This window comes from Vidua macroura, chromosome 29, assembly GCF_024509145.1.
Source record: "Vidua macroura isolate BioBank_ID:100142 chromosome 29, ASM2450914v1, whole genome shotgun sequence".
NCBI classification, from domain to species: Eukaryota; Metazoa; Chordata; class Aves; order Passeriformes; family Viduidae; genus Vidua; species Vidua macroura.
Genome location: NC_071599.1, coordinates 2,248,577 through 2,271,856, shown reverse-complemented (window position 1 = coordinate 2,271,856; position 23,280 = coordinate 2,248,577). Strand labels below are relative to the sequence as shown.

The following is a 23,280-nucleotide window of genomic DNA, read 5'->3' as shown; positions in this document are numbered from 1 at the left end:
CTAGACTCCATTTCCCAGGGGGCATAGGGACCCCGTGAGGCGCGCTTCGCGTGCGTCATTTCCGCCGCGGTGGCGCTGACTCGTCTTTGCGGCGTTGGCGGCGGGAGAGACGGTGAGGGGCGGGAGGGCCGGGACGGCTTCAGGCCGTGTCCTCGGGCCTCGGGGCGGCTTCAGGCCGTGTCCTCGGGACGGAGCGGCGTGAGGCCGTGTCCTCGGGCCTCGGGACGGCGTGAGGCCGTGTCCTCGGGCCTCGGGACGGCGTGAGGCCGTGTTCTCGGGACGGAGCGGCGTGAGGCCGTGTCCTCGGGCCCCGGGACGGCTTCAGGCCGTGTCCTCGGGCCCCGGGACGGCGTGAGGCCGTGTCCTCGGGCCCCGGGACGGCGTGAGGCCGTGTCCTCGGGCCTCGGGACGGCTTCAGGCCGTGTCCTCGGGCCCCGGGACGGCGTGAGGCCGTGTCCTCGGGCCTCGGGGCGGTTTGAGGCCGTGGCCTCGGGACGGAGCGGGGGGCGCCGGGAAGGGCCTGTAGGAGAGGATCGGTCGTGGGCTCTGAGGGGCCAGGAAGGACCGGCCGGTTTCTGGCGCTGGAGCCTCAGAGTCGGGGTCTTCTGCGGGCAGCGGTGGCTGAAACCGGGCGGTTCGCTGTTGAGAGGTGTCCCTGAGCCCCTCTGGGCCCCTGGGTGAGTGGGCAGGAGCAGCCTGGGCTGTATGCGCTGCTGTGCGGCTGCAGCAGGGCAGGACTGGGGGGAAGGAAGGGGCTTCTGGAACCCCCGCTGGGACAGGCTGGGCAGGCGGGTCGGTGCCAAGCCCAGGAGGTTCAGCGAGGCCAAGGGCAGGTGCTGCACCTGCATTGCGGCATCCCGAAACACAAACAGACTGGGGGAGAATGGATGGAGAGCAGCCCTGAGAAGGATCTGGGGGATGGGTTGACAAGAAGCTCAGCATGCCTGGGCAACGTGCACCGGGGGCCCAGCAAGCCAACACTGTCCTGGGCTCATCCCCAACAGCGTGGGCAGCGTGTGAAGGGGAAATTCTGCCCCTCTGCTCTGCTGAGAGCCTTCCTGCAGAGCTGCCTCCAGCTCTGGGGCCCCAGCACAGGGAGGACAAGGAGCTGCTGGAGTGAGTCCAGAGGAGGCCACGGAGATGATTTGAGGGTTCTGGAGCCCCTCTGCTCTGGAGACAGGCTGGGAGAGCTGGAGGTGTTCAGCTTAGAGAAGTAAAGGCTCCAGGGAGACCTCAGAGCTCCTTCCACTGCCTAAAGGGGCTCCAGGAGAGCTGGTGAGGGACTTTGATAAGGTCCTGGATGGGACAAAACAAGGCTTGCCACAGCCAGAGGGCAGAGTTAGATGGGATTTTGGGAAGAAACTGGTCCCTGTGAGGGCGGTGAGTCACTGGCACAAGGTTGTCCAGAGAAACCGTGGCTGTCCCATCCCTGGAAGGCCAGGTTGGATGGGGCTTGGGGCCACTTGGTCCAGTGGAAGGAGTCCTTGCCCATGACAGGGGTGCAATTGGATGGTCTTTACAGTCCTGTCCAAGCCCAGCCACCCTGTGACTGTGGAGGGCAGAGGCCCTGATATTGAAGCAGTTTTTGCATTTGAAAGCCCCATGAAGTGGGGCTGGTCACATCTGTAGTGTTCCAGGGGCTGCAGCCCCTCTGCTCTGGAGACAGGCTGGGAGAGCTGGGGGTGTTCAGCTTAGAGAAGTAAAGGCTCCAGGGAGACCTCAGAGCTCCTTCCACTGCCTAAAGGGGCTCCAGGAGAGCTGGTGAGGGACTTTGATAAGGTCCTGGAGTGACCAGAGCCAGGTTGGATGGGGCTTGGGGCCACTTGGTCCAGTGGAAGGTGTCCTTGCCCATGACAGGGGTGCAATTGGATGGTCTTTACAGTCCTGTCCAAGCCCAGCCACCCTGTGACTGTGGAGGGCAGAGGCCCTGATATTGAAGCAGTTTTTGCATTTAAAAGCCCCATCAAGTGGGGCTGGTCACATCTGTAGTGTTCCTGCTGGCCTCTCAGCAGGGTGGCTTCAGAGGCACTGTGTTTGGATAAGCCACAGGAGGGAGTTGGTGGTTCCTCAGTGGCTGGAAATAGGGAAGGATAAATGTTGGAAGTGAGGAGCTGTGCTTTCTGAGAAGAACCAATTCTGTTGTGTATGACAGCGCTGGAAAGTTGCCAAGCTTTGCAAGGGCAATTAACCATTAGCTGCTAAAACTGATGAAATTGTTAATTACCAAAGCTTTTGCTCTGGAAGTTACTAGAAGAGGCTTAATGATCTGAAAGCTTTGCCCATTACTGCAATGTGCAGGGCCAGAGGTTGGACTCGATGATCCTTATGGGTCCCTTTCAACTTTATGATTCTGTAAAGGGCAGTGATACTGGCCAGGGCTTTGAAAGGGGAGAAAACCATCAACTTTCCATGGCTGCAGATCTGGGACACTGCTGTGCCAATTCTTACATCCTCTCAGGCAATTCAGAGATTTCAAATGATCAGTGACACTGCATTTCCTTGTGTTTCTAGATGAAGCTCCCACTTCTTGCCGTGTTTGCCCTGGTGTCTGTGGCTCACTGCGAGGATGGTGCCAGACTCCTGGCCTCCAAATCCCTGTTAAACAGATACGCAGTGGAGGGCAAGGATTTGACTTTGCAGTACAACATCTACAATGTTGGCTCCAGGTAAGCCCTGTCCAGGCTTCAGTACTGACCACGAGCAAATGTTCTCTGTGTGGCTGCAGGGTACAAGGCAATTTTTCTGAGCTCTGTGATATCCCTCTAACTCTGAGCTTTCCAGCAGTGCCTGAAAAGCCTGAAATTTGCCTATTCCTTCCTCTTCCATTGTCCCTGATTTCACCTCGTGGCTGCTCAAGCTGTCAGTCCAGCATGGTATAGTTCCTGTGACACTCTGCTCCCCACACATGCAGCTCGCAAAGCTTTGTGAAAATTCCTTTTTGCTATCAGGACTTATTAACTAAGGACCTGACAAAGATAAAACAGAATTTCCACCATGCTGGTAAAAAGTTTCATTCCAGAATGAAAAGCTGATTGAACAAAATACAGGACACTATTAAAGTGCTTTGGGATTTTAGTTTTTTTTAGATTTTTTTTTTTTTTTAAGGCAGAATAATGCATACTGAGTGCAGTACTGCTAAAAGAAGAATATATGGTGCTGTAATGTTGGATTGATACAACATTAATGAGCTCCTGTAATTTTATATGTGGGATTTGGTTATTTTTTAGGCCAACATGTGTATCCATGGGATGGTATCTGAAGTTCAGCAAACTGACAAATTGTATTGTGGAAAAAAAATGGTGTTTTTCCTGTCGTGGTTGTTTCTCTCAGCTTTGCCTTCCTCCCTCTGCAATCTCCCTGTAAGATACCTCAACTCCCCTCCCCATCTTCTGTGAATGGTGACATTTCATCTCTCCAAAATCAGTTCTTCCATTTGGTCGAGATGGAACTGTCAGTGCACTTTGCTGCAGAGCCTGTGAGCAGATGGAAAAGCTTAAGGTTCCTGTCTCATCCCTCTCTTTGTTGTGTTTAGTGCTGCCCTAGATGTGGAGCTGTCGGATGATTCCTTCCCCCCAGAAGATTTTGGCATCGTCTCTGGCATGCTCAGTGTCAAGTGGGACAGGATTGCTCCGTATCTTTTAATGTTTTGAAATTTCTCCCAACTCTCTTTCTTGCCCCTGAGCATCCAGCAGCTTTGTCCTATCTTCATCTGCTGTCCCTGAAATTCCTTCCAGAGCCTGGACAGGGTGCCAAATCCAAACCCCTGCTCTTCTGAATGGTGCAGTGTAAAAATAAAGTTCCTTGTAGACAGGACCAGGTCCCGGGGTAGTTCCTCTGCCTGTGGAGGAGCAGCTGGGTCAGCCTTGGGTGGCTCTGGCTGTCTGTGAGCACGAGCACTCAAATCTGTCAGCAGCACTGACTTTTGCACCTGGCTCCTGGTTGCTCTTTCCCATCTCCTCACTTTTCTTCCTGGGATGAAATACAGCAGCGTTCCTTAATGTCCAGCTCCCAGAGCGAGCAACGTGTCCCACACCGTGGTTCTACGGCCTCTCAAGGCTGGGTACTTCAACTTCACCTCTGCCACCATCACGTACCTGGCTCAGGAGGGTGCCCAGGTGGTGGTAAGTGGCTGATTGATGGGATCCCTGCAGACACACCTGACCACGCTCCCGGAGCTGCGTGCTCGGGGATGATGCGTGTCCGTGTGCTCTCACCCTGCCCAGTTCTGGAACGAGGAGGAAAGGTGGCAAAGCCTGTCTTTTCCCTGCCTTTTCCAGGTTGGCTTCACTAGTGCTCCCGGACAGGGAGGAATCCTGGCTCAGCGTGACTTCGACAGGAGGTTCTCCCCTCACTTTGTAAGTACCTTTCAATTGACAATGGAGAAGTACACCACGGCAGCTGCAGCTCGGTGTGGTGGCTTCCTGCTTGCACGTGGTGTGTGTGTGGCTGGCCCTGCAGTCACCTGGAGAGCTCCAGTGGAAGCTGGAGTTAATTCCTGTCAGTTCTGCAGAGGACTGTCACAGAAGCAGCTGAGTTTCCATCCCAGCTCCCTGTGTGAAGGAACTGCACTGTGGCATTTGAGCCAGAAAATCTGAGAGTAGAATCTTAGAACCTCCTAGGCTGGAAGGGACCCACAAGGATTGTGGAGTCCAACTCCCGGTCCTGCAGAGGGCAACACCAGGAATCCCAACCATGCACCTGTCAGCCCTATCCAACCTCCTTGAGCTCTTGTCAAGCTCAGTGCTGTGACCACTTTCCTGGGGAGCCTCTTCCAGTGCCTAGGAGACCATCCTCTGGGAGAAAGAGCCTTTTCTTAATATCCAACCTTAATATTGGCTGTCCTGATACAGCTGTGGATGCTCCCTCGGGTCCTGTCATGGTCACCAAGGGCAAAGGTCAGCGCTTACCCCTCTGCTTCCCCGTGTGAGGAAGCTGCAGACAGTGTGAGGTTTCCCCTCACTCTCCTCCTCTGACCTCATTGCTCTAAGACTCCTCTGGCCTGGATTGTTTTGACTTTTCTCTTAACAATTTCTCCCTAGCTGGACTGGGCGGCATTTGGCGTGATGACCCTGCCCTCCATCGGGATCCCCCTGCTGCTCTGGTACTCGAGCAAGAGGAAGTATGACACCCCCAAGAGCAAAAAGAACTGAGCAGAGTCCAATGCCAGCAGCAGCCCAGAGCTCGGGAAAGGATAACCCCAAACCCCCAAGAACAGCAGCTGGGTGGGGATGGCACAGTCCCCTGCCAGGTGCTGCCTGCGCTGTGCTTCAGCCCTCTGGGCAAAGGATTCGGTGGCTGCAGCAGCAGCTGTGAGGTGCCCTCTGTGTTCTAATGGAGAAACAAGCAAACAGAAAAAAGAACAACCAGAAGTCCCAAACTGCCTTGTCCAGCCCCTTTGGAGGCGGAACCCCTCTCTCCTCTGCAGCTGCAGCAATCTGAGGAGTGCAGCATGTTAGTGCCTACAGGGGCCTGTCTGTGGGGCTCTGCCCCTGTGCTGCCTCCAGCTCCCATCTGCCTGCTGCAGTTTTCTTCAGGGTACTGTTAAGAACATGTTCAGTCTCCTGTGAAAATGTAAAAAGTTGAATAAAGGGCAATAGGAGACAAGGACCATAGAGCAAAGGTTGTTACGGCCGTGTGCATGTTGGCACTCAACCAAGAGCACACTGGCACCTTCAGGGACACCCCTCAAATACCTTTTCCCTTGCCTCAACCTGTTCCATATTCATAGACCCTTATGCATATCCGTATTTTCTTTTGCATATACATATTCCATAAATTAGTTTACACGGCTCCTCCTTGGGTCTGCCTTTTTAGAGCATGCTTGTTTCTGGGCTGTGGTTTTGGCTCTTTATCTCTTCCAGTTTGGGCCTTGGTCCACACTGCCTTCAGACAGTGAGTGCTGATGGTTGGCAGATCTGTTCAGCTGTCCTCATCCTGTGTTCAGTGGATGTTATCCCATCCAAGCAGGCATTTCAACACAAAACTACTTATATCAGCTATTTCACTACGATGTCTAAGCTTAATTAACAGCAGAAATACAAATATACCTTCATAACATGCTTTACACAGATAGAATCCATTTTAATATTTATGAAAAGCCAATATTACTATATGTATCTATAACAATATCCTGTCTCAGGGTCGCCTCCAGGTGCTGCCTGCCCTGTGGGACAGAGATTGCCCTGGTGACATCACAGATCTGATTTGACAGAGAGGATGTCACAGCTGCTGCTTTGCCCAAAAGGGGCACTAAGGGAGGTCCCTGTTCTCTGGGTGGCCACGATGTATTTTGTTGAGCAGGGGACTGTGTTCTTGCTATTCTTTTTTCGTTGTTCTGCACATGGTTGAGGTGTGTCGAGGTATTGAGGATTTTGTAATAATATAAAAGGAACACCATGACAGTACCACCTTGGGTCTTGGTTTAGAGAAAATTCTAGGAGAAATATGCTCTAAAGTGATTGGTTTTGTCAAAAGAGATAGGGCTTCAATAAGCCCTCTTTCTTCTGTCAGTGAGAGAAATGGATACCAAGGGATGAAAGTGAAAAAAACCACCCTATTTATTAACAGAAAAAACAGAAACTACAACAAAAAGAAAAAAAGGGAAAAATATTTTGAAACTTAGACCCCACCTTGCCATGTGGCTGAGAGGCAGAGCTCGTGACTGCCCTTGTTTGTCTATGAGGACGGGAGCAGAAAAGTGTTCACAGAAGCTGGGAACCTGTTGGATTTCTGGTGTGGGGCTCCTTGTGGCAGCTGGAGTTGGTGGATTTTGATGTCCTTTCTCGTGTCGGTTCAGCTCCTCTGAGGCCTCGGGGCGGTCCCGCCGGCTCTTCAGAGCCGCCGAAAAAAAGACAAGCAAGCCGAAAGAGTTCAAAGCAAACAAATCGCCGAGAGGATTCCCGGTACAGCCCCCAGGCTAGGGGAAGGGAAGGGAAAAAAAAAAAAAAAAACCTTTTGCTTCACCTAACAGCAAAAAAACCCAAACCAATCCAACAAAAGGAACAATGTAGCGTGCAGACTGCCCACCCCACCCCCTGGCTCCATGTTAAAGCTACAGCATTCGTTTTCTGGGCATAAAGAAGACGCTAAGGGAATAAAGCATCATCATAAAATCACCCCATGACACACTGTGCTCTCAAAGCCAGGTTGGCTGCAGAGTGCAGTGAGCTGTAAATCTCTTCAGCCAGGCTCACAACAGGGGACTTCTGCTTCCATGGGCTCTTGTAGAAGCAGAGTAAAGTGAAAATGAAATAACAGAATGCTTTTGTTTGGGAGGGACCTCAAAGACTATCTAGGTCCAACCCCCTTCCACTAGACCAGGTTGCTCTAAGTCTTCTCCCAAGCAGGCCTTGAGCACTGCCAGGAATGGGGCAGCCCCAGCTTCTCTGGGCCACCTGGGCCAGTGCCTCATCATCTTCACAGAGAGGAATTTCTTCCCAATATCTCATTCTCTGGATTTACCCCAGAGCTGGAGGAAGCTCTGTCTAACAAGGAGCATGTCCAGAACAGAGCAGAGGGGCAGAATTTCCCCTTCACACGCTGCCCACGCTGTTGGGGATGAGCCCAGGACAGTGTTGGCTTGCTGGGCCCTCAGTTGCCACAGCACGCTGAGCTTCTTGTCAAGCCATGCCCCAAATTCTTCTCAGGGCTGCTCTCCATCCATTCTTCCCCAGTCTGTGTTTCGGGTTGCCCCAGTGCAGGTGCAGCACCTGCCCTTGGCCTCTCTGAACCTCCTGGGCCCGTCCCAGCGCAGGGATTAAACACAGAAACAGCCTGAAACAACGTATTTATTTTGAGGTGAAGAGAATTTTCAGTCAGTAACCCTCAGCCCAGAAGCCGTGTGGTGTTACCAACAGCCACTGCCCTTTTCCCCCTGCCCAGGGTATTTTCCATCCCTCCCGGACTTTCAACAAACTTTTCCAGGCTCAGCCTTGAGACCAGGCCACTGCATTGAGCTCCTCCCCGTGTCAAGGTCAAGGCAGTTGGTTCTCCTCTGCAAAGACTCAAGCTCTCACTCCTGGGCTGCCTCTGGTGCTGCAGACTGCTTGCTTTGGTTGTCGCCCTTCTTTTTGTGCCCCGAAACGATGTCGTCGATACGGAGGAGGAGAACTGCAGTCTGCAGAGAAACCCCACACACCCAGGGCTCATCTGGAGCTCAGCACAAAACACAAAACCCAACCTGCCCAGCTTTCACACCACCAGCCTGGGTTGAAATGGTTCTTTCAGCACAGGAGAAGGGAATGGTGTCTCTCAGGCTTGTGGGAGCAGCAAGGCGCTGCTTTCCCACCACCGTGGAAACAAGGACACCCATTTTTTCTTGTTGGCTGACATCAAAGGGATATGGTATCCCTTCAAGAAACAGCCTTTGATCCAACACCAGCAAGGTAATGGCAGGATCTGCAATGAGAAGGGCAGCTGAGACATGGCAACCCCAGCCAGCCAAAGGGATAAAGCTCCCACGACCACTGATGGTTCCAGCATGTTGCTGGCACAGGATTGCTCAGGCACAGCTCCCTCTGGCACTGGAAGCAGTGAGAGCACTCTGCACTGTTTGCAGGAAAAGGCGGGATGAAATATGATGAAATTCAGCTGCAGGATCAAAAGCCCTGGGAAAGCCAGAGTCTGGGCTCCCACATCCCTCATTATCCCACCTCCAGCAAGGACGAGCTCGGACACCAGCGTGCCCTGCACTGGGTGTGATGCCCACCCCAACACCCCAAAACAGGGAAGGATGTCCTCTTCTCCCAGATGATACCCACAGAGACTCTGAAGCTTCCACCTCTCCTTACCTCCACGGCTGTTTTGTAGGTCTGAAGTTTGACAGCCAAGGGCTCCCAGATGCCCAGCTCCTTCATGTCAACCAGGGCTCCAGTCTCCCCGTTCACCCCCCATGTCTGGCTGCCTTCCTGAGTGTGCTTGGCCTGGAAGCAGAAAGACAGGTCACCACCAGTGGGGCGAGATGGAAATTTCCCCTCTGGAGTCTCAAACTGACTACGGGCTGAGGAAACTGTAACAGGTCAGTAGAATATTCTTGGTTTTGGAGTTTATACAAGAACACGTTACAGTGCACAGCAAGGGCACTGTTCTGAAGGGTGCCTGATCCGAGGAGCTGGGTGAAGCAGGAAAGGGCTGACTCTCTCCTGGTGCCCCTGGCACACGCCTTACCCTGAGCGAAGTCAGAACACGGATTGTACTGGCGCCACAGTTCTGGATCAGCGTCCGGGGAATGACTTCCAGAGCCTGGGCCACTGCACGGTAGGGCCACTGCTCCACGCCTGTCATGCCCTTGGACCTCTCTGTCAGTGCATGGGAAACGGCCATTTCAGTGGCTCCCCCGCCCGGCACCAGCTGCGGATCCATGAGGACATTGCGGCACACCTGCATGGCGTCCTGCAGGTTGCGCTCCACCTCCTGCGACACGGACACAATCACCAAACTGTCAAGCCCTCTAACATAATCAAATCCAAACATTCCCCCAGCACTGCCGAGGCTGCCACTAACCCAAGTCCCAAGGTGCCACATCCATACATTTGCTAAATCCCTCCAGGGATGGTGACTCCACTACTGCCCTGGGTACCCTGTGCCAGTGCCTGACCACACTTTCCATGAAGAAATTTCCCCTAATATCCAATCTAAACCTCCCCTGGTGCAACTTGAGGCCACTTCCTTTTGCCCTGTCACTTGTTTCTAGGGTGAAGAGCCTGACCCCCCCCTGTGGGCTAGACCCTTCTATCAGGCAGTACCAAATAGGAAGCAATAAGGTCCTCACTGAGCCCCCTCAGCTGCTCCTTGTGCTCCAGACCCTTCCTCAGCTCCACTGCCCTTCTCATTATTAAGTGGAGCACCACACCAGCTGAAAGCCCAGCCCAGTCTGCTGGCCCTGACTGGCCACGAAGGTGGCTGGCACAGGAGGTGAAGCAGCCCATGCACTCACTCACCGCTAGGATTTCCTTGCTGGCTCCCCGCAGGATGATGGTGCAAGCCTTAGGATCTTTGCAATCAGTGATGAAAGCAAAATACTCATCTCCTATTTTTTTCACTTCGAAGAGCCTGGCACCGGTTCCCACATCCTCCTCCCGGAGCTCATCGGTGCGACTGACGATGCGAGCTCCGCAGGCCCTAGCACACCAAAGCAGACACTCACAAATCTGAGCTGAGAAAGAGTGAGAGCAGAACAGTCCCGTGTCACACACAGGGGGAATGGGCTCCGGACAGGAGCCTACACCCACCTGGCAATCCGGTTGTTGTCGGTTTTCCGCACCCTGCGGATGGCGGTGATGTTGGCTCTCATCAGGTAGTGCTGGGCCAGGTCTGAAACCAGGTTTGTGTCGTTTCAGTAATGAATCAGCAGTATTATGTCAAACTTCATCTGTTTATCAGTTATCAGTCTAGCTATTTTAATTCCAGTCTTTGAAGCGAAAGGGGTTACAGGAGAAAAGCACCTAAATGTAGCTTTTTAAACCAGGCTGCAAGGCAAAAGAGTAGCACAGATCTCCAGGGGTTAACACTCAGCTTCACTTGTACTTTGGTATCTTTCCCAAATGCTGGAAAAGCAAAATATTATAGTAGGAGTCTACTTTCACAAAGCAACATCAAGGATGAACTTCAATGCCTGCACCTATCTGCTGGTGTACACCAGGTTTGGGAGGAGTTGTATTAGTTTGGCTTTTTTTTTTTAGTTTTGGTTGGGTTTTTTCTAAGTTCCAATTAACACCATGAACCTCACTGAGATGAATTCAACACAAAGGATGGCATGTGCTGTTACCAGAAACTCCTTTTTCCGTGATGACCAGATCTGGCTTGACTCTTATCAGATCCTCACACATCTGCTGAATGTACTCTTCCTCCATCTGCAGGATTCGGGCAAAGTCTTCCTCCCGAGTGATTTCAATGTCAGTCTGTACAAAAGAGGTGTCAACAGCTTAGGGTGTTCATTCCAACCTTCACTGAATTAGACATACCTCCCCCAGCTTCAAGCACCTCAACTCCTCCAGTAACACCAGGGAAAGAGTCAGGGATGAAAACCACTGATCAAATAAGCTGTGACACTGTGCCAGTTGAGCATTAACCTTAGTTCAAGCTCAGAAATATTTCTAGAAATATTTCTGTTGCTCTTGACCAACACTTAGATACACAAATCACTGTAGCTGCTTCAATGAGTCAAAACCCTGTAGCCTCACTCCTATTTTTCTGGAGCCCACAGCAGAATTAGCCCCCAAATCCAAAGGCAGAACACAGAAAGCCTTTCACCACCTGCAGTTTTAACAAGCCACCTACATTTGTTTGTTTTACTCATTCTAAACCAAGACCTGCAGATGTCTCCACCAGGACTCACTTTACCTGGCTCTCTCCTTTCTTGTACTCCAGTGAACAATCCAGAAGGACGATCCGTGGATTCTTAATAAGGCGACGCATTCTGGGATGGGTCACGTCTTTATTCACCATAATTCCACGCAAAACGCACGAGTCTTCACTAAAACCACCTGGAATCTGACAGACACGAGGGACAAAAGCAGGTGAGTCACTTTAGCCTACGAAAAACCTGTGTATCTCAAAGTATCTCCTGAAGCAGTCGCACATCTAGAAAAGGGAAAACATCTCCCAAGTAACCACAGTGCATCCAGATCACTATACAAGTTTAATTTTAAGCACACACTGCCTTAGATTTTAAGTGGGAAGGCACGTTAAGAAACTTGTAACATTCTATTGTCTGACACCATGTTTCATTTTCCAAATCCATTTCTCCCAAATCCAAGTGGAGTTATATTTTTGACAAGTACTCTGAAAGAGTTGAAACAGCAGCCCCTGTTAGCATTGTAAATGAGCATGGCTGGCAACACTGAAATACCTTCAAGGATTACATCTGTGGACTGCAGAGAAGCAACACAAAATTCTTCCCAACGCACCCTACAATAAACTAGTTCAGAGCAAGAAAGGAGCACAAAGGTAAGAAACAGTTCAGGACAAACTCACCTTTTCTACTTTTGCATATTTTTTAATATCAATTTCTTTTCTGCCGTTTTCTTCAAACTCCACAGTCTTAACAGCATCGAGAGCAATGCTACAGGCCAAGTCAGACCAGCGGTTTATTGCCTTGGTGTTTATCGCACTCTTAATTATTTTAAGCATCATCTCTTTATTGTTCACGTCCACTGGAGTGCTGAGATAGAGGAAAAACCAAAGAACAAACTGGGTCTTAATTCTAAGTAATGATCTAACTCTTTTGACTCCCCCTCCAATTTTGCTAAGTTGTATTTGACTAACACAACTGCCTGAAGGAGCAGCTCGAGGCAGCAAAGTCCACATTCCTCCTCTCTAACTTCCACCAGCCCATACTTACCCAATTTTCTTTAGAATACTGATCATGTCATCCAGAGCCTTACGATAAGCCCAGATGATCACAGTTGGGTGCATCTGCTGTTCAAGAAAGTGTTCAGCAACAGAGAGCATCTCTCCAGCTAAAAAAAATAAAAATTAAATCAAAATCCCCCAAGTAAGTTAGTAGGATAATCAACAGTCAAGAAAGGAGAACATATACCATAAAAAAATATATCTTCTATCCATGCAGAGAGCTCTAACATCACTTATACCTTTCTTTACACTTAACTGTTGTTCTCATGGGGAAAGAACTTTCCAAAGTGTGGAGCTGATCATGTTAGGGTGTCACTAACCTGGTGTGCTCTTGCACAGTAAAAAAACCCTCTCCATTTCAAGGTTAGTAAATAACTATGATGTATCTCATCATGGGCTTACAAAAGGGGTGAACTTGAGCCTTTATGCAAAGTGTCTGAGTCTCCTTACCAAGAATTATGACAGATGTGGTCCCATCTCCAACTTCCTCATCCTGAGTGCGGCTGATCTCTATCATTGATTTTGCAGCTGGATGCTGGACTTGAATCTATGTAGGAGCAAGGGGCATGGATTTGTCCCAGAATATTAAAGCAGAAATGTCTCGTGTCATTCAGTGGAACAAATACCACACCTTTAATACAATCAAAGGCATTCTGTCCACCAACAGCAAGGCTTTTTTTTTCTTTTTAAGACCAAAACCAAGCCCTTGTATTTGACAGTATTGTGCCTCTTCGCTGTTTTTCAGGCATTTCAGGTTTTAGGATGTTTTTTTACCAGCTCTTGCACCAGGCAGACAATAATGATTTCTAGGTCTCGTCATGTCCATCTACTCAGAAGGTCTCAATGCAGCTGATAATAACTCCAATTACCAAAGAATTTGCATTGGTCTTGTAAACTCTCCATGAAAACCTCCCACTCTAGGATCAAACCTACATTTCTGTAGAGCAAGAATACTTGCTGGATATGTTTCATTTCTCCCCAGTGAGAACCTTTCTTGGAGCAGCTGGTTAGCACTTGCTGGCTCTCAGGACAGGTGGGGAGATCACACAGCTCCATTGTCACCCAAGACTCGGGCACATACTGACACCATTAAGCAAGAAAATCCTTTAGGAGAAACTTACTTCTCTAAGAATAGCATTGCCATCGTTGGTCATCACAATCCCACCCATGGGGTCCAAAAGCATCTGCAAACACAAGAGAACCAACACTTGATTGCTCTGTCCCATGTGTGTCTCAATTCTAGTCAGCTGCAGCACAAATTCTTACCTTCATCATTGCTCTCGGTCCTAAACATGTCCGGATAATGTCAGCAATAGTCTAGGAGGAATCAAAGAAATGAGGTAATACAGGAGGGCACCAAAAAGTCTAAAAAAAACAAAAAAACAAAAAAACTCCCACAGTGAAATCAGCAGCCCCTGCAAAATTTAAGTCATCCAACAACTCTGCTGTGGTTGAGATGCAGCCATGGTTAAGAACTGTATGGAAATGAGAATATGCAGATTATCAAGACACTGGAACCACACCAAATTATTATCTCAGTCAGATGTCAAAACAGAGGCACTTTCAGACTTTGTGGAGAAAGGGGGGTTGGTTGGCTAAATCCCTCCATGGTTATTTATAGGGTTCCCATTACATGAACAATGCAGACATTTTGGTTTTATATAAAAAATTTATGTACCAGTATAAAAATCTTCTGCTAACATAGAACATTATTTCCTGTGTTGCTTCTCCTTCTACTCTGTATTCATATCAAATAGAGAAAATGTGCTTCACATCCAGTTTTCCCTCTTTAATATATAAATACACACACACACAAAAGATCAGAACAGCCTGAAAATTTGGTACCTTGGCAGCAGTGATGTTTCCTGTCTGGACTTTTCTTCCAGACTCACGTTTTGTATTCTGACCTAAAGGGTACAGAAAAAATAAAATTAATCAAGTACAATCAAGTACAAAACAACGAGGATGCAGTCACCTCTCAGTCACACATTCAACACGTGGCTGGTTTTAAATTCAGAGTTTACAATACAAATACTGCAGTCGTGACAGATTGGTAGAAAACTGTCAGTGAAAAACAACATTCCCTATTATAACAGAACTCCTTGTTAGCATCCTGGGACAAAGCTTTGCAACCCTGAAACTGGCCCTACTACCCCAGAAAATCAAACTGCAGTGACTCACGAGGATCTGCCAGCTCTCACAAAGCCAAGGAGCTGCTATTGTACAGCAGTGTTCAGCCAAGAAAAGTTACAGAGGCTCGTGTACAGTAAGCAGAACCGGGTGAACACAAAGTTAATCCATCGAGGTTACTCTGGCACATGAGGGTGAGCAGCAGTTGGGGTACCAAGTGGCTCACAACCACTGCTGTCAACAAACAGGGTGTAGCTGAGCTCAGGGATGCTTTTCTGCTATTACAAGCCTGGCCCGAGCATGCCCAGATTTATTCAGGAGCAGATGCATGTGCACAGGGAGGTGTAAGACAGAACAAAAGGAAACCACAGTTAAGAGCAGCGCCACGACTCAGGCAAGAGGGTTTATAGAAAAGGGGCAGTGGGCTACGACAGTCTGCCTATTGGGTTAACAGAGAACAGAATGGATGGAGAAGAGAATGAGATGCCCAAACAGAAAAAAAGAAAACCCGGGAATACCTCATGTTGGTGGATGGTGAGAGAATCACAGAATGGTTTGGGTTGGAGGGGACCTGAAAGACTACCTCGTTCCAAAACCCTTTCATGGGCAGGGCATGGCTCCAAGCTCTGTCCAACCTGGCCTTGGACATTATTTCCAGGGACGGGGCAGTCACAATTTCTCTGAGCGTTGTGTGCCTCACCACCATCACAAGGAAGAATTTCTTCCCACCATCCCACCTAACCCTGCCCTCTGACAATGGGAAACCATCCCCTCCTCTCCCATCACTACAGGCCCTTACCTAAAGTCCCTTTCCAGCCCTCTTGGAGCCCCTTTAGGCCCTGGAAGGAGCTCTAAGGTCCCCCTGGAGCCTTCTCTTCTCCAGGCTCAACATCCCCAGCTCTCCCAGCCTGTCTCCAGAGCAGAGGGGCTTCAGCCCTTGGAGCATCTCCTCCAGCAGCTCCGGAGGCCCAAGAATTGGGGTTCGCACGGGGTTCAAACAAAGCAACGCGCTGAGAAGGACGCGAGAACAGCCGAGAGCACGGAACGCTGCCAGACAAGGTCTGAGCGCAGCGGGGCTCCGAGATGCCCCGCACAGGGCGCGGCAGAGGCTGCGGGGCCGGGAGCTGCGAGGGGGAGCTCGGGCGGCGCCGGGGGCGGCAGCGATAGCCAGCGGATCCCGGGCAGGACAGGGAGCCCCGGCCGGAACGGGCCGCGCCGGGGGCGGCAGCGAGACCCAGCGGATCCCGGGCAGGACAGGGAGCCCCGGCCGGAACGGGCCGCGCCGGGGGCGGCAGCGAGACCCAGCGGATCCCGGGCAGGACAGGGAGCCCCGGCCGGAACGGGCCGCGCCGGGGGCGGCAGCGAGACCCAGCGGATCCCGGGCAGGACAGGGAGCCCCGCCGCGAAACGGCGCCCGGCCATGAGGAGACCCAACATGGCGGCGAGTCAGGCGGGCGGCACAGCGGCGCGGGGCTCCGAACCGGCCATTCCCCCTCCGCTTCCCCGGCGGTCCGGGCCGGTCCGGGCCGCTGGAACTTACTGAGAACCAGGACGGGGCGCGGGCCCATCATCGCGGCGGCTCGAGCACGGCGGAACCTTCTGGAGCCTGGCAGCGCCGCCGCACCGCGCACCGCCCCGCGGTCAATGGCGCCTGAGCGCGGCGCCCAATCAGGGGAAACGCCCGGCGCGTTGGGCTGGGAAGTGACGCCGGGAGCATTGAGGGGAAGGGAGGAACCCCGCACAGCGCCGGAGGAAGGAGAAGCGGCGGAGCCCCGCGGGGCGGGCGCGGTGTGGACGTCTGGCTGCCGCCTCCCCGGTGCATCCCGAAAGCACCGCGTCCGAGATGCCACGGGCGAGCTGGACTCCTAAAGGCAGAGCTGCGTGACCCGCCGCCCCCCCCCGTGTCGGTCAGCGGGGTGGTCTCGCCCAGGCCGCACTGCAGGAGCCCGGGGGAAGGACGGGCGGTGAGGCGGCCCCGCCCGTCCGGCAGCGCGGGCCGTGCCCGGCTCCTGCCGGCTCCTCCGACCCCTCCGGACCCCCCCCAAAACTGCCTTAACCCCGTCCCCCCGCCAGTTTTGCCCGGACCAAAGTCATTTTTTATTATCATTATTATTTGGCTGGGTGTGGGGGGAAGGGGGGGGGTCGGTGCCGCGGCGCCCACCCCAGCGCCCCGCAGTTTTGGGGAGCAGCCCCTGTGCCCCGATAAACGCATCCTGTCTTTTCCGGGCCTGGATGGTCGTGATTTGGGGCTGGGGGAGGGCAGGGGGCTCCTGCTGGGCTACACGGGGGGGGGGGGGGACAGGGAACCCACGGCCACGTGGAGGGGCGGGGCCACGATCAAGGGGCGTGGCTTGGGAAACGGAGGGGCGGGGCAACGAGAGGTGCATAACTTAGTAGAGGGGCGGGGTTTAGAGGAGGGGCGGGGCCGCCGCAGGTGACTCTTCGACGACCCCCAGGTAAGGGGAGGGGAGGGGTCGCGGGTGTCGTGTCCGTGTAGGGGCACTTTTAGGAGGGCACCACACGGGACAGGTGCGAGCGCACCGGGTGACGCAGCTCCGCCAAAGCCCCGCCTCTTTCTGCCTAAGCCACGCCCTTCCCGCCTGAAGCTCCACCCCCCCATTCCCCGCCCCGGCCCGTTCCCGGACGCTGTGAGAGCTGTTGGGGCGTTGCCATGGCAACAGTCGGTCCCGACAAATCGCGACAGTGGCTTCGGGCAGGAATGCAGCGTCACAGTCGGAGCGGACGCGTCCCCGCCGTCGGTTCCACCGCATTGTGACCGTCGGCTCCAGCACCGACAGCCCCGGCGGTGGCAGCGGGATGGCAGCCGCGACCGCCGGCACAGGATCCCGCTCCTTCCGTGCCCGGGGCTCCTCCCGGAGCTCCCTCCTCGCCCGTCGCCTCCAGATTTCACCGCCGGGATTACCGACCGTCCGTCCCGATGTCTCCCGCGGGCTCCCCAGTCCCCCCACAGCCGCAGCTCCTCCGGCTGACCCCCTCTGTCCCCTCCGGGCGTGCCCCCGACACCCCGCGGCCAATCCCGGCAGAGGGCCCCGAGCTCCTGCCAGCATCCGTCGGTGTCTGCGGAGCACCAGGTGGGGAGAGGGTCCCTCAAACTTTACTTTTCTGCAGGTCACGGGTTCCAGCGACCCTGTCGTGATGTCTCAGGATGTGTCAAAACATCCTCAAGAGCTGCTCTCCTTCAAGCCCAAGCCCAAGACCATCCAAGTCATCACCAAGGACCTGATCAGGGAGCTCATGTAAGGCTGTGCCCAAGCCCTGAGGGGTTTTGGGGGAATGGGTGTCAGTGCAGCATCCCCAAAATCTCTGGGGAGCAGGGATTGGCAGTGTGCCCTGGCCACCCCCAGGGATCCTGCCCCCTGCATCCCAGCCTGGTGCCACTTTCACCACACTTTCCCTTCCTCCTTCACCCCAAAACAGGAGAGCCAGGTCCCCACAGCTTCCCCAGCACTTCCCACATTGATCTGGGCTGGCTTGGTGGCCGAGTGGGCAGCTCAGGGAGCACAGGGAGCTGTTGGCATCTCCTTGCCACTGAGCTCTCTCCCTGGGCTCCCCAGCATTCCCCAGGAGAAGCCCAAACCATGTCTCATCATTGGAGAAAAGGAATATGAGAGGATCAAGGAATCAGCTCGAGCCCCGACTGAGGTGGAGGGTTGGGACAGGCTGAAGACCCTGAGAGCCAGACAGGACGCAGCCTTCGTAGGCATTTCCCTTCCTGCTTCCCCCTTTTCCAGCTCCCCAGCAGGCCCTAGGGGTGGTGGTTTCAACAAGGGGATCCCTTTGTCCCTAATGTTTTGGGGCACGGGGGAGGCTGCAGGGCTCAGCGCTCCGCTGAGAGCTGGGCAGCATCCCTGAAATCGTGCCCAGCACTGCCAGCCTTCCAAGGGCACGGGATATCTGCCCAGAGGTGTGGGGAGGGATGCCCATGGCTGTGTCAGGGCCCCAGGAGCCCAACACGTCCCCGCTCAGTGCCGGGAATGCGGCACCTGAAGTGTGACCCCTGCGAGCCCTTGGGAAGGTGTCCAGGATTGGGAAGTGCTCTCTGTCCCTGCAGGAAGCCCTGAAAAAGGCCCAGATTGAGGAGCAGAGAAAGGCAGAACTGGAGGACAAGAGGGACCATTGGAGAGACGTGGAGGAGGAGCTGCAGCAGGAGGAGCAGAAGCTGCTGCAGCGGGTGACAAGGATGAGGCTGGAGCAGGAGGAAGATGTGCGGGAACTGAACTCGGTAGGGCCAGCACTCCCCGCTGTCTGCCTGAGCCTCCCCTGCTCCTCGTGCTCCCAGGCTCTTCCTCTCCTTCCCTTGTTGTCCTGTGTCATCTGGTGACATTCCCTGGCCCTCCCTGCTCCCTGTGTCTCAGCGCAGCTCCGAGCCACAGACACCTCTTGTCCCCGCAGCTGTTCCTCAGTGCCAAGTGCAACATGATCCGGGACAAGCAAGTCCTGGAGAAGAGGATGATCCACAAGGAACTGGCGGAGGAGGAGAAGCGCTTGGACAAGATGATGGAAATGGAGCGGGAGAAGGGCATGGAGGTCCAGGAGGAGCTGGAGCGCCAGAGGAAGCAGGAGCTGATAAGGTGGGCAGAAGGCTCCCTCTTCCCCATGGAGGCATCTAGCCCATTCCAACCACACCAGCCCTGTCCATGCCAGCGTTCCCACGATGGGGAGCAGGTTGGAGCTAGAGGAAACCCTTCTGCTCTCGTATTCCCAGAGCCCGGCAGGACATTGTGAAACAGATGGAGCAGAACGCAGAGGAGCGGGCACTGAGGGCTGAGGAGCTGTACCAGGAGGGCCAGAGGCAGCTGGAGCGACTGGAGCAGATGAAGAGGGAGGATCAGAAGGTGGGAGCAGGGAAGAGGGGAGTGCAGGGAGGTTTCCACCTGGATGGAAAGGGATTGGCAGAGCTGGATCAGCCACACTCAGGGAGTAGGGACAGCAGCCAGCAGGATCAGAGCTCTGGTCTCTTGGGGACATTGTGACATCCCAGGGAGGTGGCCCAAAGCCTGCCTGCCCTGAGTGAAGGAGGAGGAAGGAGCACTCGGCTTGGTGGTCTCCAATCCTGCGTGGCATTTCCAGGCCTGGGAGCAGAAACAGGAGCAACTAAAGCAAATCCATGCCGATATTAAACGTTTCAACATGGAGAGCCAGAGGCTGAAGGATCAACAGCGGGAGCGGGAGAGGCTGGAGGACGAGCGGGTGCTGGAGCAGCAGCGGCAGAAGGCTGTAAGAGCAGCAGGCTCCTGGTGGGGTGGGCAGGGGCTGCAGGAGCTGTCCCAGGGCTCTGTTCCATCCCGGGGCTCTGTCCCACACTCTGGGGCTCTGTCCCACCCTGGGGCTCTGTCCCATCCCAGGGCTCTGTCCCACCCCAGTGCTCTGTCCCATCCCGGGGCACTGTCCCATCCCGGGTCTCTGTCCCACCCTGGGGCTCTGTCCCATCCCAGGGCTCTGTCCCACCCCAGTGCTCTGTCCCATCCCGGGGCACTGTCCCACCCCAGGTCTCTGTCCCACCCCAGATCTCTGTCCCACACTCTGGGGCTCTGTCCCACCCCAGATCTCTGTCCCATCCCGGGGCTCTGTCCCATCCCAGGGCTCTGTCCCATCCCAGGGGTCTGTCCCATCCCAGGGTTCTGTCCCACACTCTGGGGCTCTGTCCCACCCCAGATCTCTGTCCCACCCCGGGTCTCTGTCCCATCCCGGGTCTCTGTCCCATCCCAGGGCTCTGTCCCACCCCGGGTCTCTGTCCCCCGTAGGAGCGTGAGTCCGCCTTGGAGGCGGAGCAGCAACAACTGCGCCTGGAGAAGGAGAAGGAGCTGGCCCGGCTCAGGGCCACGCAGGAACGGGCCCAGGACTGGCAGGCAGAGCGGGTGAGTGGCCCAGGCACAGGTGACGTGCCACCGTCCCTGTCATCACCCCAGCAAAGGGGCAGCGCCTCTGGATGGGGGGGGGTCTGCAGGACCAGCCCCTGGGGCCAGGGGATGTCCTGGAGTGGTGCTGGCAGAGCCAAAGCCACGGCCAAGGGCTTCCATAGCTGCCCCTGATGGGAGCCCAGCACTGTCCTCTATTCGGGCAGGATGCTCTGAGGGCCAAGAGGAACCAAGAGGTCGCAGACCGGGAATGGCGGCGGCGGGAGCTGGAGAAGGCACGGAAGAAGGCTGAGCTGGAGCAGCAGCTGAAGCAGGACCGGCTGGAGCAGGTGGCCCAGAAGGAGCAGTACCTGGCCATGCAGGTGGAGCAGGACCGCCAAGAATTCCAGAGGGTGCTCAGGTGAGGCACACGTGACTGAGGGATGGCTGAGGCAGTGACCAGGCGGCTCCCAGTTCCAGCTGGTGACTCTGGGGACTCCAGTGCCAGCCCAGGTGTTGTGCCAGGTGTGGGGGGGGCTGTGGCAGGGTCCCTGAGCCAGCCCTGCACTCCCACAGGGCCCATCAGGAGCAGCTGGAGCGGGAGAAGCTGGAGTGGGAGCAGAGAGAGCACCAGCAGCACGCCTATGCCGAGGATCTCCGGCGGCAGATGCAGGAGCTGCAGCAGCAGCGGCAGCAGGAGCGGGCGGCCGTCATTGCCGAGGGCTGGCAGCAGCAGCAGGAGGTCCGGCAGCGCAGCCAGCGCCTCGCCCAGTTCAGGCAGCAGAAGCTGCAGGAATTCAGGTCAGGGGCTGCCAGTGCTGCTTCCCTGGGCTCCCTGAGTCCTTCCTGGTGTCCCATCCTGGGCCACCTCCCAGCAGCTCCTTCTGCATCCTCAGCAGACGGGACCTGCTGTGGGGCCACGGTCCCAGATCCATCGGGAGCCTGATGGATTCTTTCCTCTGCAGAGCCACCGGAATTCCCGACAAATATTTTGCCCAGGTGGAGCGCAGGGCTCGGAGCCGAGCCAGCAGAGCTCCTTCCTAGGCCCAGCCCCGTGAGGAACCAGCTGGGGTGCCCCACGGACTCATTCGAGGCTCCATTTCCATTCTCCTGGGTGACAAGGTGGGGTGTACCCAAACTGTGTGTTCTCCTCCCATCTCCACCATCCTGTGAATGGCTGGGTCACTCCCTGTGGCTGCCCAGTGCACAGCTGAGCCCTCAGGCTGCAAGCTGGGTATTGTAAAATGCAGGGGAACCCGGTGGGAAGAAATGCTGATGTCCAACTCCAGTTCAGAAGGCTGAATGATTTCTTTATTATAACTATTTCTTTATTATAACTATGCTATAATACATTAATATACTATATAAATGAAAATACTAAAACTACAAACCTACTTGTTCTAACTACCAAATCTGACTAACTCACAACTTGTGACCCTCTCTGAGAGTCCAGACACAGGTGGGTTGGGTTGGATTGGGTTGGATTGGGTTGGATTGGGTTGGATTGGATTTGGTTGGATTGGGTTGGATTGGGTTGGATTGGATTGGATTGGATTGGCCATCAGGCTCAAACAATCCTCACCAGGACCCAACCAAGCAATCACCCCCAGGTAAACAGTTCTCCAAGCACATTCCACATGGGAGAAACAAGGAGCAGAAATAGAAATTGTTTTCTCTTTTCTTTCTCTCTGTGCTCCTCTATGAAAAATCCTGAGAGAGAGAGAGAAATGTGCTTGCCACAGCTGGCTGTTCCACAGGGGAAGGAGGCAAACCCTGCAGGCAGTGTTTGTTTGTCTTCCCAAACTGACTCAGCCTGTGGAGACCTAGGCCATCAAGGATTCCCCAGAACATCCCATGAGTCATAGGAATATGTAAATCCACTGTGAAATTCCCTGCCCTGGGGAGGTATTGAACATTCCTGCCTGAATCTGACCATATATAATCTGGGCTCTTTGGGGATTTGGGACACCAGCACCACTCAAGGGACCCAGGGGAGGACCAGACCTTCCACAGGACCATTGCTTTCGACAGCACTACAACCATCACTTCAACAGGACTGCATCCACCACCCTGACCGACAGGATGCCAGGTTGTACTCTGTGGTTTTAACCCAGTTTTTCTGTATCATTGCATTTATTGTAATCTTTCTATTAAATTGTAATTCTGACTTGAAATCTCTCTCAAGGTATTGGTGCAGTGTTAATTTCTCCCAGTGGTTTACTTTCAAACCAGCACACCCACCGACTGAGTTTTCCAATAAATAATATTTTCTGAGCGCTTGTTTTTTTTTTTCCATGGGGCTCTTGCTCTTCTCTCCTCCTCCTCCCAGTGCTCCCAAACCTGTGGTTTTACCTGCAGGACCACAGAGAGTAAAATGGGATGGAAAACCTCCCCTGTGCCCTGGCAGCACGTGGATGGGAGTTGAGAGGAACATCAATCTCCTCCAGTCTCCCGTGGGCAAGTCCTCAGTCAGAACAGGAGGGATGATGTTATTTCCCATCCTCTGGAAGGGACCTGCAGGTCATATTTAGGAGTGCCAAGAGCAGAGGGGCCCTGCCAGGTGGGCCAAAGGGACCCTGGGATCCCTTGGACTGTGTGGATCCATGGCCTGGCATGGCAGAGCCACAGCAGCTCCTGGCTTTAGGTGACCCCAGGGCACCATGTCCCCTGATGCCACCGAGATCTGTAGGGGCAGAATCCATCTCTGCTCCTGGGGTGAAGGGGGAGCCTAACAGGGACTGAGCTGGGAGATGAAGTGACCCTGACTGGGAATGGCCAAAACAGGCCCTTGGGACTGGCCCTGAGGCCCCCAGGAATCCTTAGCACGGATCCTCTCAGGAGAGGAGATTTCAGGGAGCCCAAAGGGCATCGTGGGGCTTTGGCAGAGCTGCTGTGGGGACAGATGGAATTCAACTGCCATGGCCTGATCCCGACTGCCCTG

At 54.1% G+C, this 23,280-nt stretch overlaps 3 protein-coding genes across 5 annotated transcripts; 2 read left to right on the top strand and 1 right to left on the bottom strand.

The window, feature by feature from the left end:
• Positions 1 to 35: 35 nt before the first annotated feature.
• On the top strand, positions 36 to 5,792 carry LOC128820433 (translocon-associated protein subunit beta-like). 2 transcript variants are annotated; one of them, XM_054001208.1, is made up of 6 exons: positions 36 to 112; positions 2,512 to 2,666; positions 3,533 to 3,631; positions 4,013 to 4,121; positions 4,278 to 4,355; positions 5,040 to 5,792. In XM_054001208.1, exons 2-6 carry the CDS (start codon positions 2,512 to 2,514, stop codon positions 5,148 to 5,150), a joined length of 552 nt encoding a protein of 183 aa, XP_053857183.1. In that variant the 5' UTR covers positions 36 to 112; the 3' UTR covers positions 5,151 to 5,792. The 2 variants fall into 2 exon arrangements, with proteins under 2 accessions (XP_053857183.1, XP_053857182.1); XM_054001207.1 differs by lacking the exon at positions 36 to 112 and adding an exon at positions 297 to 677.
• A 1,977-nt stretch (positions 5,793 to 7,769) lies between these two features.
• CCT3 (chaperonin containing TCP1 subunit 3) lies at positions 7,770 to 16,140 on the bottom strand. The gene is made up of 14 exons (XM_054001086.1): positions 16,022 to 16,140; positions 14,197 to 14,258; positions 13,618 to 13,668; positions 13,473 to 13,535; positions 12,802 to 12,898; positions 12,341 to 12,458; positions 11,974 to 12,160; positions 11,341 to 11,490; positions 10,766 to 10,898; positions 10,230 to 10,311; positions 9,939 to 10,119; positions 9,166 to 9,411; positions 8,790 to 8,921; positions 7,770 to 8,116 (listed from the first exon to the last, which is right to left on the bottom strand). Exons 1-14 carry the CDS (start codon positions 16,050 to 16,052, stop codon positions 8,012 to 8,014), a joined length of 1,638 nt encoding a protein of 545 aa, XP_053857061.1. The 5' UTR covers positions 16,053 to 16,140; the 3' UTR covers positions 7,770 to 8,011.
• A 46-nt stretch (positions 16,141 to 16,186) lies between these two features.
• On the top strand, positions 16,187 to 22,517 carry LOC128820355 (cilia- and flagella-associated protein 45-like). Of its 2 annotated transcripts, none has more exons than XM_054001089.1 (12): positions 16,187 to 16,445; positions 17,611 to 17,738; positions 18,057 to 18,198; positions 18,554 to 18,724; positions 18,895 to 19,073; positions 19,208 to 19,337; positions 19,573 to 19,719; positions 20,247 to 20,360; positions 20,567 to 20,760; positions 20,916 to 21,140; positions 21,305 to 21,461; positions 22,312 to 22,517. In XM_054001089.1, exons 2-11 carry the CDS (start codon positions 17,638 to 17,640, stop codon positions 21,381 to 21,383), a joined length of 1,482 nt encoding a protein of 493 aa, XP_053857064.1. In that variant the 5' UTR covers positions 16,187 to 16,445; positions 17,611 to 17,637; the 3' UTR covers positions 21,384 to 21,461; positions 22,312 to 22,517. The 2 variants fall into 2 exon arrangements, with proteins under 2 accessions (XP_053857064.1, XP_053857063.1); XM_054001088.1 differs by lacking the exon at positions 16,187 to 16,445 and adding an exon at positions 17,223 to 17,409.
• Positions 22,518 to 23,280: the final 763 nt, after the last annotated feature.

Excerpts from the sequence above, each read along its gene's own strand:
- LOC128820433 (XM_054001208.1), top strand. The coding sequence starts at position 2,512 with ATGAAGCTCCCACTTCTTGCCGTGTTTGCCCTGGTGTCTGTGGCTCAC. Across the intron at positions 2,667-3,532 it reads ATCTACAATGTTGGCTCCAG|TGCTGCCCTAGATGTGGAGC; the intron begins GTAAGCCCTGTC and ends TGTTGTGTTTAG. Across the intron at positions 4,356-5,039 it reads GGAGGTTCTCCCCTCACTTT|CTGGACTGGGCGGCATTTGG; the intron begins GTAAGTACCTTT and ends ATTTCTCCCTAG.
- CCT3 (XM_054001086.1), bottom strand. The coding sequence starts at position 16,052 with ATGATGGGCCCGCGCCCCGTCCTGGTTCTCA. Across the intron at positions 10,120-10,229 it reads GACAACAACCGGATTGCCAG|GGCCTGCGGAGCTCGCATCG; the intron begins GTGGGTGTAGGC and ends TTGGTGTGCTAG. Across the intron at positions 9,412-9,938 it reads CCAGCAAGGAAATCCTAGCG|GAGGTGGAGCGCAACCTGCA; the intron begins GTGAGTGAGTGC and ends TCCGTGTCGCAG.
- LOC128820355 (XM_054001088.1), top strand. The coding sequence starts at position 17,299 with ATGGCAGCCGCGACCGCCGGCACAGGATCCCGCTCCTTCCGTGCCCGG. Across the intron at positions 20,761-20,915 it reads GAATTCCAGAGGGTGCTCAG|GGCCCATCAGGAGCAGCTGG; the intron begins GTGAGGCACACG and ends GCACTCCCACAG. Across the intron at positions 21,141-21,304 it reads CAGAAGCTGCAGGAATTCAG|AGCCACCGGAATTCCCGACA; the intron begins GTCAGGGGCTGC and ends TTTCCTCTGCAG.